The sequence below is a fragment of the Entelurus aequoreus genome, linkage group LG05 (genome assembly GCF_033978785.1).
Source record: "Entelurus aequoreus isolate RoL-2023_Sb linkage group LG05, RoL_Eaeq_v1.1, whole genome shotgun sequence".
Lineage (NCBI taxonomy): Eukaryota > Metazoa > Chordata > Actinopteri > Syngnathiformes > Syngnathidae > Entelurus > Entelurus aequoreus.
Window position 1 is genome coordinate 68,035,572 of NC_084735.1, and position 15,203 is coordinate 68,050,774.

At 38.9% G+C, this 15,203-nt stretch overlaps 1 protein-coding gene across 1 annotated transcript in view; it reads left to right on the forward strand.

Annotated features, from left to right (window-relative positions):
* Positions 1 to 1,084: 1,084 nt before the first annotated feature.
* gabra1 (gamma-aminobutyric acid type A receptor subunit alpha1) overlaps positions 1,085 to 15,203 on the forward strand; it is a 79,296-nt gene continuing 65,177 nt past the window's right edge. Inside the window, exons 1-2 of the mRNA XM_062048719.1 lie at positions 1,085 to 1,362; positions 2,605 to 2,712. Coding sequence (XP_061904703.1) covers positions 2,630 to 2,712 — 83 coding nt within the window. The 5' untranslated portion in view covers positions 1,085 to 1,362; positions 2,605 to 2,629. The remainder of the gene's footprint in view (positions 1,363 to 2,604; positions 2,713 to 15,203) is intronic.

Here is a 15,203-nt window from a genome sequence, read left to right on the forward strand (position 1 = left end):
GAAGCTTTTTCAAAAATGTATGAAAAATGGAAAAAGATGAGGGGAAAAAAAAAAAGTTTTTGTTTTAATATGGTTTCTGTAGGAGGACAAACATGACACAAACCTCCCTAATTGTTATAAAGCACACTGTTTATATTAAACATGCTTCACTGACTCGAGTATTTGGCGAGCGCCGTTTTGTCCTACTAATTTTGGCGGTCCTTGAACTCACCGTAGTGTATAACTTTCTCCGACTTTTTAGGACGTGTTTTATGCCACTTCTTTTTCCGTCTCATTTTGTCCACCAAACCTTTAACGTTGTGCGTGAATACACAAAGGTGAGTTTTGTTGATGTTATTGACTTGTGTGGAGTGCTAATCGGGCATATTTGGTCACTGCATGACTTGCAAGCTAATCGATGCTAACATGCTATTTAGGCTAGCTATATGTACATATTGCACCATTATGCCTCATTTGTAGCTATATTTGAGCTCATTTAGTTTCCTTTAAGTCATCTCAATTCAATGTATATCTCATGACACACTATCTGTATGTAATATCTTCTAATTTGTTGCGGCTCCAGACAGATTTGTTTTTGTATTTTTGCTCCAATATGGCTCTTTCAACATTTTGGGTTGCCGACCCCTGGTCTATACTGTTGACCAATGAGCTGCGTGCACAAAAATAAAAAATAATAAAATAAGAGGGTGGAGGGGGGTTGGGGGGGGGGGGGGGGGGGCTGCATCACATCGTGCACACTGACGAGCACGGCTGACGACCCCTGCCGGGATGCAAATAGACGCATGACACATCACACACAGCTGGAATGTTTCATTGAGAGTGCAAATAAAAAAAGGCAGAAAGCAATAATGATAACAATGCCATCATGTGGCGTGTCTGGCTTTAGCAATGCGCAAGGGAGGGAGGTTGTATGAAAAATGTCCTCTCATTTGTAGTTTAACTTGACTACAAAAATTATAGGCTGGCTGGTTGGTTGGATGCTCGACGAGCCAGTTTTTTTGTGTGTTTTTTTCTCCTCCTCTCTCTCTCTCTCTCTCTCTCTGTCTCTCTCTCTCTCTCCGTCTCTCTCCCCTTCCTCCCTTGCAGATGCACGCAGCTCGGCGCGCTCAGTGTGGAGTGGCGCGGCTGGCTGCAGCGGCACATTGGCTCCATCCCCTCTCTTTCATCTCATTCCCCCCTCACCCCCGCCACGCCGACATCTATCTGCGAAAAAAAAAAGAAAAAAAAAAAAAGTATATATTTCTGATCGCCACCGCACCAGGAGGAGGATTTAATTGCGTGCGTCTGTGGGTGTGTGCACGCGCCTGCGCGCGCGTGTGTGAGCAGAAGGAGGGTACAGGCTCGTCACGTCGGTGCAAGCTGGTGAGCATACACACTCTTTTTTAAAAAAAATTTCTATTTGTGCATCCTCCTGTTTGAATGTTGGAATTAGGGGAAGGGTGTGTGTCTTGTCTCTTAGCAGCAGTGGAAGTTAGATAGTGTCTTTTATGGGAGATTTCGTGCTCGTCTTTTGCATGGAGAGTGCGGTTATTTATTTGTTGCATGTTTAATTTTGTTGGAAGAGAGAGAAGGAAGAGAGATAGAGCTGCGCATATATCCTATCCAGCAGCCGCCAGCTAGGATTCGTCAGATCTGAGATCACATAGGATTTATTTATTTTTATTATTATTATTTTTTTGCATCATTTTTTTTTGTAGCTCATATAAGTTGGAAACGACACGATCGACTATAAGGCATCCATCGAGCCCATCTCCTGTAAGTGTGTTATTTTTTTTATTTTTTTTATTATATTTTTTTTGCATGCAAGAGAGAGAGAGGACGAGTTGGAGATGACATTTTTTGGATGCGTGAATGCGCGGATGGACACGGACAGGGAGAGAGAGAGAGAAAAAGAGAGAGAGACCGAATTCAGCACCATGGACAGCGCTCCCAACAGCGCGCCGTCGCTCCGTTACGCACGAACTAGATCGCCTTGCAGGGATGCCAGTTGCATGCTAAATTTCCACCCAGCCACAGCACCCATAGGCTGTAGATAAGCATGTCATGTTTATCTATGTGTGTGTGTGTGTGAGTGTGTGTGAGTTGTGCGATTTTTGACACGTCAAACAAATCTAGTCATTTTTGATGTGTATATTATTAGGGGGTTTTTATGAGTAATAGCACCTCGCTCTGGCTGACATGCGTATATAGCCACTAAATCATGTTGGGGTTTTTTTTGTTGTTTTTTTTTTTGCATGCGTGCATCATCATGCTCAACATCCCAGCTTAATGACTGCATGAGGAGGAAGCGAATGCTCTTATTTTAGTTTGAGAGGGGAGAAGGAGGAGGAGGAGGGCGGGGAAGGGGGATTGATATTGCGGCGTGGCGTCGCTTCACGTTGCAGGACAGCGAAGGAGGCGCCGCACAGGTGCTGTAGAACGTGCGTCTGTATGCAATGCCGCCTTGTTTTTAATGTTAAACAGGTTTTTTTTTCCTAAATCTAAAAAATACGATTACAGATTTTAGGACAATCCCGTTCGGTAAATGCGATCATGGATAGCCCACGTGCCGCATGTTTCCCACCCTTCATGTGATCAAATGCTCATGGCATCTCTTCTCCTCAGCTGTAAAAGGTCCTCCAATTCAACAATGTGTGGACGGGGCACCGTGGCCTCACTGTGCCTGTTGGCTTGCTTGCTGGTGGCCTTCAGTGGCGTCCTGGGTGCGAAAAGGTAATCAATCCTTTTATCTGTCAATATGTGCATGGACACACAACAAAACACCTTCCGATGGTTCTTATTGTGTTCTATTTTATTTTATTTTTTAAATGGCTTTGAAACACTCCCCTGCAGCGTATCCGCCGTGGTTGTAAAAGTGGGGCATTCCCACAAGACACCTCCACGCTTATTATATGCAAAGAGATAATGAGATCAAAGAGATAAGGAGCCAAAATAGCCACGATGCATGTCAGAACATAGCATTGCACATTTTTGGCCGGTCTAATTATTATGGGAATGTGTCACATTTACATAGCTGACCACACTCTGGACCATAACGTGTGTGTGTGTGTGTGGTTGCGTGAAAAATCAAGCAAAACACATTTTTGCAAGCTTGTTACTTCCACATTGATTAATTATTCATTACTAATGAAGCAATAATTGATATGAATTGTTTTTAGGCGGGTAATGACAATTTTATGCACACTGTTACGTTCTAATAAACAATTCATGTTGGCTCACTTTTTAGGCCACTCAATATGTCTTTGTCAATCTTCTTAAACAATAGTCAATTTATAAACCGAGCATAAGTAATCCACTGTGATTCTACTTTTGTTTTTGTTCTTGTTATGCTTCAATTTTGCTAGCTACTTGCGAGTATGCACAAAAACCATAGTTGCAAGCCCCAATTTCCATAGTTTTTCTCAATTTACACTTATTTTACCTTGTGGACCAAATCCATATAATTCAGTCTGATTGTTTGAAGATTAATATAATTCTAATCATCCAGATGGGGTAGAAAAGGTGTGTGTGTGTGGAGGAAAGAGGGGGAAGCAAGAGAGACATCAATGCGTGGCGCACTGTTGCTGTCTAGATGACTTGTAGATGGAGATGGTGCACAATGTTTTATGAGGAAGTGGGGCCCCCCCTGCCTGATAAACATGGGAAGTCTTCCCAAATGCACCTTACAGCATTTTCACTTTCCTGTTTCGTTGTATTTATTTCCCTGACGAGCAAACATTTACCCTTTTAGGAGGGAACCTGACACACAATCTGAATAAACACATGAAGCGGACTGTAAAACATGTCAACTCTGCATGTAAAAGTAGGATGGCACCATGCAGTGGTCCAAATCTATAAGTCGAAGACTCATTCAAGGGAGGGCGAATACGGTGCTTTCTCTAATCGATCACAACATTTTTGCTCGTGAACAAGGATGTTCCACACACTGGGGCAAGGAGTCATAGTCACACCCCCTTGATAACGTTCTATACTTTGGATTTAGCCCAAACCAATCAGCAATATCGAGAATTTTGCAATACATTTACTGTCTTATTGGTGAATTATCACTCTTCAAAGACAAAACCTCGTCCGTGTGTGTGCATTAAAAACCGCTTTTCGTTGAGTCTTTTACAACATTAAACCACAAAATTATTCTACAAATTTAGCACCTGCAACGCAGATCTATATGGTTTGACAGCCATACATGTAATAATGGTTCCTGACAAATACAAGTTGTGTATGTCTCTGCTTGTAATGTGTTACTAGGTTAAAAATAATATCTGTTTGACCAATAAAATGTTGTGTTTACCAAGGGATGGGTACATTTCACATTCAAACCGGTACGGTACCAACTCCAAGTACTCCAAATGTATACATTTTCAGTACTTTATGAAAAACGTTAATTTGTATATTAATAAAAAGCAACTTATTGTATTTAAAATTCAAAAATAATGACAACACTTTTATTTTCTTACACTTCTGAGTCTCATTTGCTAGTATGCATTAATTTCAATTTGTCCGAAGTATGCAGGTATTGTCAAAAAGTAAATTTTGCCAGTCTTGTCTTTTGTTGAGCCCTACGAAGTGTTTATACTGGATGTATTGTACCTATTACACACTAGCTGTTTAATTGCAACATGCATCTTAATTGTAGATTTGATTGCCAAATTTGGAGGTTTGGCAATCGCCATGTGAAATCACTAATGCTAATCAGTGGCACGTTATATGGCAGATCCATTGTAAATTAGCATCGAGGTAGCAAATTTTGAAAAGTAGTGCTTTACTTTTGAGCTTCGTTTTGTTGGCATAGAAAATTGCAATATTACTTACTACTCATACATGTCATTGCTCGCCAAATGCTTAAGCTGGAAATTACATTATGTGCAACAAAGGAATCAAAATACAGCACTGTTTAATTCTACATGAATTGCTACCTGATAGTATTGAAGAAATCCGGTTGGTACCTATAAAAGTACCAAATTCAATACCCATCCCTACGTTTACTGTTATACCGTGATTAGCATCTACAGTATAGTATGCAAATAAAAATGTTCTCAGCTAACTGCATAACAAAAACTCATGTGTTACGAGGTTGTAACCAAATATGCAAAAGATAAAATACATCGAAAGAAGATGACTACTTGATAAAATCTCAACAATACTTTGATAAATGTGACAAAAAATTATTACCGTAATTTCCGGACTATAAGCCGCACCCGACTATAAGCCGCAGGGTTTTGATGTGTAATTACCGTAGTATATAGGGGTTCCTGCTACCACGGAGGGGATTGTCGGGACAGAGCTGACTGTTTGGGAATGCAAAGCGTCCCATTTATTAACAATAAATCTTTCAATCATTCAAACACACTTTCACATCTTTGACATGGCGAACAGCATTCGTGCAGAGTACAAATAATACAACGGTGCAAAGTAATACAAAGTGCTCGCCTGTACGTTATCAAAATAACCAGCCTACCGGTATATGAAAAGTCAGTCTTTAATCATTGTGTCATCGTCTTCCGCCTGCGTACTAAAACCACCGAAATCCTCTTCGTCGGTGTCGGAGAAGAACAGGCCGTAAATAAGCCGCACCCTTCTATAAGCCGCAGGGACCAGAACGAGGGGAAAAAGTAGCGGCTTATAGTATGAAATATAAACATACTATTAATAAAATGTATTGGACTTGAAAACACAGAAACAAATGGATTTCCGTTGGGCTGCACACGACATTGATACAACGTTGATTATACATACATTTCCTTTAAAACTGACTTTGAAACAACGTTGCAAAATAGTTGTATTTTTAAATTGAGACAACATTGATGTCTAACGTTGGATCCAAGTTGTTGGTTGGGACATGACCAAATTTCAATGGTCAAATCAACATCACAACCTGACATTGAATAAACGTTGTCAAAAAGCATGTTGTTTCAACGTTGTATTTGTGTTTAAAATATTAGTAGGAAAATTACCAAAATTCAATGGTCAAATCAACGTCAGAACCCAACATTGATTCAACGTCGTCGCAAAGCTTGTTGTTTCAACGTTACGTTTGAGTTGCTCAATGTCAGGTCCTAATTCAACAAGATCTCAACGTTGTTTTAATGACTTGTGCCTGCTTGGACTCTATTAAACGTGAAAGTATCACAAACAACATATTTGAATGAGATGTAAATAAAACAATGACTGGACACAAACAAAAAAAATCAGAAGAACGACTAAAATTAATTTAAGATCTCCTGATTAGGCCAGTAACACGAGTAACTTTAAGGAACCGATAAAACACTTTCTGGAAAATCTGTCTTTTTCCGCCTTTTTCCCGTGTCCGTACAACCACAAATTAGGTAGATCAACACGGCAATTTTCCATCGTCAGAGCTGTAACAGGTAAGGCCTTTCCGCAACGTCTAGACAGGGGTGTAAAAATGAACACAGAATAAATGGTCACTGTTCTGCAAGTCATTTTTTTAAGCCACACCCGACGCTGATATCATATAGTCGTCTGATTGCCGGATGTCATGTTGCTGTGTAAAAGTGGTTCTGTTTAAAAAGAACCAGGCAGGGTTTCTGTGTAAAAGAAGCTCATTTAACCTGGGAACCATGATCCTCTGCAGTGTTTTGGAATATGTATTTTGTAAGAGTTAAAAAGGTTCTTGAATGTCCAATGCAAAGGACGCTATTATTGAGTGTGATGGCAGATGATGCCAAGTGTCTGAGTCGACGATGAAAGGAGAACTCCCAGTAGAAGCACGGTGGCTGCCAGTGTTGTGGGGCCATGCTGGCATCATTTCAGGAATATCAAATGAGAGTAAAGGGTTGAGATGTATTATAGCCTCACCTAATTTCATCTCTTACGTAATCTCACACTGAACTGACTGAATATCAAAAGGGATCATCATTTCCTGTTTTCTTTCTGGAAGCGTGATTACAAAATCCGGGGGAATTGGTGGCGGCCGAGCTGTGCTTGAACCCTTTTTTATACAAATCCATGTGTGACAGGGATGCAGCATCTGTATTTAGAAAGCAAAGTGTCCCGCGGCTCGCACTCAATCTGCCGCAATCCCTCATCTTTGACGCTGAGCCACGTCTTCTCTCCTCCTCTGTCTCCTGCTCTAACATCCTGACCTTTTCTTGACCCTCTCCTATGCCCCTTTTCACCCAATCTACATCGCTTTCCCCTTCCTCTATATACCACTAGTGTTAATCTTCAAACTGTGTGTTCTGTTACAATGGGCAAAAATGTTCGATATTCTTGTTAAATAAAACCTCTGCTTGGTTTTTAATGACTATTTAGCTACAACGCTACTGTATTTCAATGTTGGTCATTATAGTGGTACTTGGAGAGCCAAGTGTTTTGACCGTACACGTTCTTTTGCCATAACCGCTATACAGTCAGTATCGGGTCAGTGCAAACGTCAGTAAAACAATGAGTGAGAAGACTCTGACTGGTGTGCTCGCTGGCAACATTCACTCCAAAATACAGCCGGAAAGAACTCTAGATAAAACTGTTACCAAATTTTGTGCAATAAAAATGACATGCGTTCAAGTAAAATGTTTAAAAATGTTCCTGGAAGACATTTTGACATTAACATTACGTTTGTGTTCAGTATTTGGGGTCTTTTCTCAAGATAATTGCGAGTAATCAATTGTGATTGATAATATATATATTATATATATATATATATATATTATATATTAAAGCAGCATATATGTATATATATATATATATATATATATATATATATATATATATATATATATATATATATATATATATATATATATATATATATATATATATATATATATATATATATATATATATATATATATATATATATATATATAAATATATATATATATTAGGGCAGTCAAGTAAATATTTTGGTCATTTATGCAAGCAATTATCCAAGAAAATAATACATGTATATGTACGTGTATGTATAGATGTGTGTATATATATATATATATATATATATATATATATATATATATATATATATATATATATATATATATATATATATATATATATATATATATATATACATATATATATATATATATATATACATATATATATATATACATAATACATGTATATGTACGTGTATGTATAGATATATGTATGTATATGTATGTATATATATATATATATATATATATATATATATATATATATATATATATATATATATATATATATATATATATATATATATATATTATATATATATATATATATATATATATATATATATATATATATATATATATATATATATATATATATATATATATATATATATATATATATATATATATATATATATACAATACCGTTCAAAAAATTGGGGTCACCCAAACAATTTTGTGGAATAGCCTTCATTTCTAAGAACAAGAATAGACTGTCGAGTTTCAGATGAAAGTTCACTTTTTCTGGCCATTTTGAGTGTTTAATTGACCCCACAAATGTGATGCTCCAGAAACTCAATCTGCTCAAAGGAAGGTCAGTTTTGTAGCTTCTGTAACGAGCTAAACTGTTTTCAGATGTGTGAACATGATTGCACAAGGGTTTTCTAATCATCAATTAGCCTTCTGAGCCAATGAGCAAACACATTGTACCATTAGAACACTGGAGTGATAGTTTCTGGAAATGGGCCTCTATACACCTATGTAGATATTGCACCAAAAACCAGACATTTGCAGCTAGAATAGTCATTTACCACAATAGCAATGTATAGAGTGTATTTCTTTAAAATTAAGACTAGTTTAAAGATATCTTCATTGAAAAGTACAGTGCTTTTCCTTCAAAAATAAGGTGACCCCAAACTTTTGAACGGTAGTGTATATATATATATATATATATATATATATATATATATATTTTTTTTTTTTTTAATAAATGTTTTTATTGAATTTGACAGGTATTACACTATACAATAGAACAGTAATCACATTTTCCTTTTTTTCCCCCCACCCACAAACAGCAACCCGACACACACCCCATACACACACAACCCCCCCCCCCCCCCACCCCCCAGGTCCTACATAAGTTAAAGGTACAGTCACAAATGGAAAATAATAAGTACATCACTTTCTTCTCAACATAGGCAGATAACAAATATACACCCAGAATAAATGTAAATAAAAAATAAAAAAAAAGGAAGCTGGTTTGTGAAAGGTGAACTTTTCATGTGTCCTATAGCGTCTTTAATTTAGCTATGTAGTCAACCACACCACCCCAAACAGAATAAAACTTCCCAGGTGCCCCCCTAAGATTAAACTTTATTTTCTCCAGATCTAAATAAATCATAAGGTCTTTAAGCCATAAGGAGGCTTTGGGGCAAAATGGTGACTTCCACTCCAGCAAAATTCTCCTACGTGCTAATAAGGATGCAAAGGCGATACTATCCTTAAATTTTCTCCTTATTTGGGGATCTGATACCGTCCCAAAAATAGCCATTTCTGCACATGGTGTCAGGTTTAAATCCAATGCCTTAGCAAGGTGTTTGAAAATAGTTGTCCAATAGTCCAGCAAATGGGGACAAGACCAAAACATGTGCGTCATGTTTGCAGGTGACATGTGACATCTGTTACAAGTATCCGAAATATTGGGGTATATTTTGGAGAGTTTGGAATTAGTAAAATAAATACGGTGGACAACCTTAAATTGTATTAAATTAAGCCTTGAACAGGATGTACTGTTGTTAATTCGGGTTAAGGCAGAATCCCAATCTCCATCATCCAAAGATCTGCCAAGCTCTTTTTCCCAATTCCCTCTGATTTTATCAAGAGACGTTTTACTAAACTGGAATATTAAGATGTAGATTTTGGAGATTAGGCCTTTCTGATTTGTGGGAATATCTAAAATTGAGTCAATTAGCGAATTAGGTGGAGTATTAGGGAAAAAGAGACTATTTAATTTAACGAAATTACGAACCTGAAAGTATCGAAATAGGTGAGATTTTGGTAGGTCAAATTTTATACACAGTTCACTGAAACTAGCGAAGACATCACCAATATATAAGTCCTTTAGCCTGCTAAGGTTTGACTGCTTCCATAGAGAAAACGCTACATCTGTGCTAGGAGGGAGGAAGAGGTGGTTATTATGAATGGGGCTGTGGTTGGATAAGCCCTGCAGGCCGAAAGTATTTCTAAATTGAGACCAGATTCTAAGGGTAGAAATGACGATTGGACTACAAGTAAATTGGGATGGTCGATAAGGTAATTTTGATGTAAGTAGATCCAAGAGAGAGGTAGAACAGGAACTAGCTTCAGATTTACACCAGATTAATTCAGGTTCTTGGATCCAGAGAGTCACTTTGTGTATGTTAGCTGCCCAATAGTAGTATTTTAGATTAGGGAGTGATAAACCACCTACGGACCTATGCCTTTGCAGGAACTCTCTTCTAATCCTGGGAGTCTTGCCTTTCCATATAAAGGATGAAATTAGTTTGTTTATTATGCAAAAAAAGGAATTGGGTAAAAAGATAGGCAAACATTGAAACAGATACAAAAATCGAGGAAGCACATTCATTTTGACGCAGTTTACCCTGCCAGCAATAGTTATGTGTAAATCTTTCCACCTATCCAAATCTAATTTAAGTTTGTCGATTAGAGGTGGAAAATTGTCCTTGTAAAGAGCTGGTAGATTGCGACAAATATGTACACCTAAGTACTTGAAGCTGTTCCTAGACATCTTAAATGGGAAATATCCATCAGGGATCTCAAGGGCCAAATTATTCACAGGGAAGCATTCACTCTTAGCGAAATTCAATTTATAGCCAGAGAATGATCCAAAATTGTTTAGCAAATCAATAATCTTTGGAATGGTAGAGATTGGATCAGATATAAACAATAGTAAATCATCCGCGTATAGAGAATGTGTGTGTTCTAGACCGCATCTATGGATTCCTTTACTGATACCGGCCGATTTAAGAGCAATGGACAAGGGTTCGATTGCAGTAACAAATAACAATGGGCTTAGAGGGCACCCCTGCCGTGTACCTCTGCCAAGTGTGAAAAATTGGGATAACATCCCATTTGTGCTTACGGCAGCCCTAGGAGAAGAGTATAGAAGTGCTATCCAAGATATATATTTAGACCCAATGTTAAACCTCTTTAAGACCTCCAATAAATATCCCCACTCCACCCTGTCGAAAGCTTTCTCTGCATCCAAAGAGACCACCACTTCTGGCGTCTCCTCGGATGCTGGAGAAAAAATAATGTTAAGAAGGCTACGAATGTTGGAAAAAGAGTGCCGGTTTTTCATAAATCCAGTTTGGTCAGGTGATATGATGTTTGGTAAAATTGATTCAAGGCGAAGGGCCAGTGCTTTAGCTAAAATCTTATAATCAGCGTTTAAGAGAGAGATGGGACGGTAAGAACTACAGTCAGAATCAACTTTGCCCGGTTTTAGTAATAAAGTTATTGACGCTTCTGTGAGAGTTTGAGGCAAGGTACCCCGGTCCAGAGAGTCATTGTACATATTTAAAAGGAGAGGAGTCAGTTTATCTGAGAATTTTTTATAAAACTCTATAGGATAGCCATCTGGGCCAGGGGCCTTGCCGCTCTGCATTAGTTTAATTGAATTTACAATTTCCCGGATTAATAAAGGTTGATCCAAAGCGCTCTCTTGAGTAGTAGTTATGGATGGAAATTTCAAGTTATCCAGGAAACGCAACATGATTGTTTTATCAGCAGCGCATTGTGAAGTATATAGTTCAGAGTAGAATGATTTGAAGGTGTCATTAATGACTGAAGGAATGACTGTAAGTTCATTTGTGAGGGTTCTGATTTGTCGAATTTGCCGAGATGCTGACTGGCTTTTAATTTGGCGTGATAGATGGCGCCCTGCCTTCTCACCGTGCTCGTACAGGAAGCCACGCGATCGTAAGAGTAATTTTTCAGTTTCTTGTGTTGACAATAAATTATAGTTCATTTGCAGATTTTGTCTATCTTTAACCAGATCAGGGTATGGAGATACTGATAGTTGTCTGTCCAATTCTGTTATACTTTCCATGAGCTGCTCCTGTTTTTGTCTTCTCAATTTGTTTTGTCTTGCTGAATAAGAAATAATCTCTCCCCGGACTACCACCTTTAATGTCTCCCAAAGTAAAGACGGGGATATGGGAGTAGAGTTGTTGGTGACAAGAAAATCATCTATCACTTTGGAAATTGTTTTGCAGAATCCGTCATCATTGAGTAGTGTGCAATTAAACCTCCATGGAGTCTGCGTTTTTTTAAAGAGTGTAAACGAAAGATCAAGTGACAATGGAGCATGGTCAGATATCACTATTGTTGAATATTCTACATTATCGACAGCCGGAAGGAGATTATCATCTATGAAAAAGTAGTCAATCCTTGAAAAAGTTTTATGGACCTGAGAATAAAAAGAAAATTGTTTTTTATCTGGGTAAAGAAAGCGCCACGGGTCCACACCTCCTATTTGACCCATGAGATTTGAAATTGTTTTGGCCATTTTTAATGGGGGGCCCTGCCTTGGACTAGATTTGTCTAGCAACGGGTCTATTGCACAGTTCAGGTCCCCCCCCAATATTAAACGATGAGAACTGAGGTCTGGCAAAAGTGAAAACACTTTCCTAATAAATGCTTCATCATCCCAATTGGGTGCATAAAGGTTGGCAAGGACAACAGACATATTATTAAGAGAACCCGAGACTATTACAAAACGACCTTGATGGTCAGTTATGACATTTGTTGGGCTAAACTGGATTCTTTTGTGTATTAAAATAGCTGTGCCCCTTGCTTTACTGCTAAAATTTGAGTGAAAAGATTGTCCAACCCATGAGGCCTTTAATCTATGGTGATCCTTAGTGGTCAGATGAGTCTCTTGTAGGAAAGCAATTTCAGTTTTAAGGTGTTTTAAATGGGAAAATACTCTACCTCTTTTAACTGGGCCATTGATCCCTTTAATGTTCCAAGAAACAAATCTCAAGCAAGATAACCCTTTTTTGTTTGTATTAGCCATAATCACATTTATAAAAAATATGGTGAGATGACACAATGCCTTGTAGAAGGAAGTGGTATTAACATACAGATAGGACTAAAAGAAAAGACAAATTTGTAGGACCTAACACACAAAACCCCCCCAAAAAAACCCATAGCAACAAAGAACAAATATACACTCCTAAACCACCCTAAGCTTGTCCTAAGAACTAGAACTAGCAGCGGGACTCCATAAACTCTATTACTTCCGTATGACATTAATCTGTGAACTAATATCACCGAGCAGATAGGGCTCCTGTATCTGCTAATGTGTCTATAATGTACAGTAGATGACACTTAAATAGGAATAAGCAAAAAAAATAAAATAAAAATTAATAAATAAATAAATAAGACAAAAAAAAAAGTTGCATTGCAGAAATTGACCAACAAATATAACCATACTCAAATAAGTTGCACAACAGGATGATTAGTTGCCTGCAAGCCTAAATAAACAATGTCCATTGTTTTTCTGACGCACCCGTTAATGTCCTCTTCAACGTAATTTTGGCCTGAAACGTCTTCCATACAAAGTCATCTTCCACTAACCTGTGGGAGCGATGCGTTCGTCGTAAAAGTCCTGGGCTTTTTGTGGAGAATCAAAGTACAAGTTTTCATTTCTGAAGGATACCTGGAGACGGGCGGGGTGCAGCAAGCGAAATTTAATTCCTTTCAGGTAGAGCGCATTTTTGACGGGGTTGAAAGCAGCTCGTTTCTTGGCCAAAGTAGGGCTGATGTCCGGGTAAACTCTCAGCTCGGTGCCGCGGTAAACCAATTTATGTTGTCTGGCCCATCTGAGGACTTTTTCTTTCTCCTGGAAACGGAGGAATTTAACAATGAAAGTCCGCGGTTTTCCGGCGCCAGCATCCAATGGTCTGGGACCGAGGGAGCGGTGAGCTCTCTCTATCTCCGGTGGGCTGCTGAAGACATCAGGACCCGCTATCGCCATTAGCAAAGTCAGACGCAAATTTGGTCGGATCTTGCTCCTTCTCGCTTCCCTCTGGGATGTTGATAATCCTCAAATTAGAGCGGCGAGACCGGTTTTCGAGGTCGTCCACTCGTTCCAGGAGCACCGTAGTTTGGGACTGCAGAGACTTCACAGCGGCTTCCATCTCGGTGAGTTTTTCAAAGTTTTCACCCACTGTAACTTCGGTTCTAGTCAGCCGGCTATTAAATGACGTCACCTGTTGTCCTAATAAATCGACTGACTGCTTCAGGGACTCAGTCGACTGTTGAATCAAAAAAGCCATATCAGCCTTGAAGCTATCGCGCTGTTTATTGAGGAGAGCCTCGATGTCGTTCTTGGTGACTGGGTCAGATTGACCCTCGAATTCGGCTCTCTTGTCTTCCGACCCTGAAGCTGCTGCTGCGGCCGCCATGTTAGCTAGTTTAGCCGAGACGCTCGCTGCTCGAGTTATTGCTGTTGCCGATTTTGTCTTCGAGCTGCTCATCACGTCGCAATAGCCACACTATCTCGCACAAAAAAGGGTGCGTCAGCCAGGAAAAAATACCGTGAAGTAGTTAGACTTTTAAAGAGTAAATGAAAAGTTTGGTCGGAGCCCTCCTCTCACACGTCTGCCCTCTACCTCATCCGGATGACTCCGGATGAGGTAGACAAAACACCGGTGGAAAAACAGTTACCTGACTGAGGTGAAGAGAGCCATGACAGACAAACAAACAAACTTTTCTATAAAACTAAAATAACAGTCTTCGGTAATCCAACAGAAAATCACTTCAGTCATCTCTCTTCACCTCAGTCAGGTAACTGTTTTTCCACCGGTGTTTTGTCGCGAGTTATCGCGAGATTTCGGAACGAGATTTGTAGCGTGGTGAGATTTGGACACAGCTCGCAAAAAACAGCGATCTCCAGCTAAAGGTAGAGACATACGTTAATTTCTCCTTTCTAGTATGTTGTCGGACACTCATTGTAACTATCTGAGCCTGTCAGTGTGAAAAAAATGCATGTTTATAGGCCGAATTTTGACGAGAGCCAGTTGCCCTGTGTACGAGCGTTAGCTGGGCTGGAGGCTGCCTGCCCTGCTCAATACTGGCGCGACTCAAAAAATGTTTTATCCAGCACTCACATATACAGAAAAAATTATGAAAACAGGGCCCAGGTTGAAAAAAACCGAAGTTTCCCTTTAAGTCTAAGAATCACTCCTACTCTCCACGATATTTAAGAGGCCTTCAGAGGTGTCTTAAGTGGTTAGGAGTTGC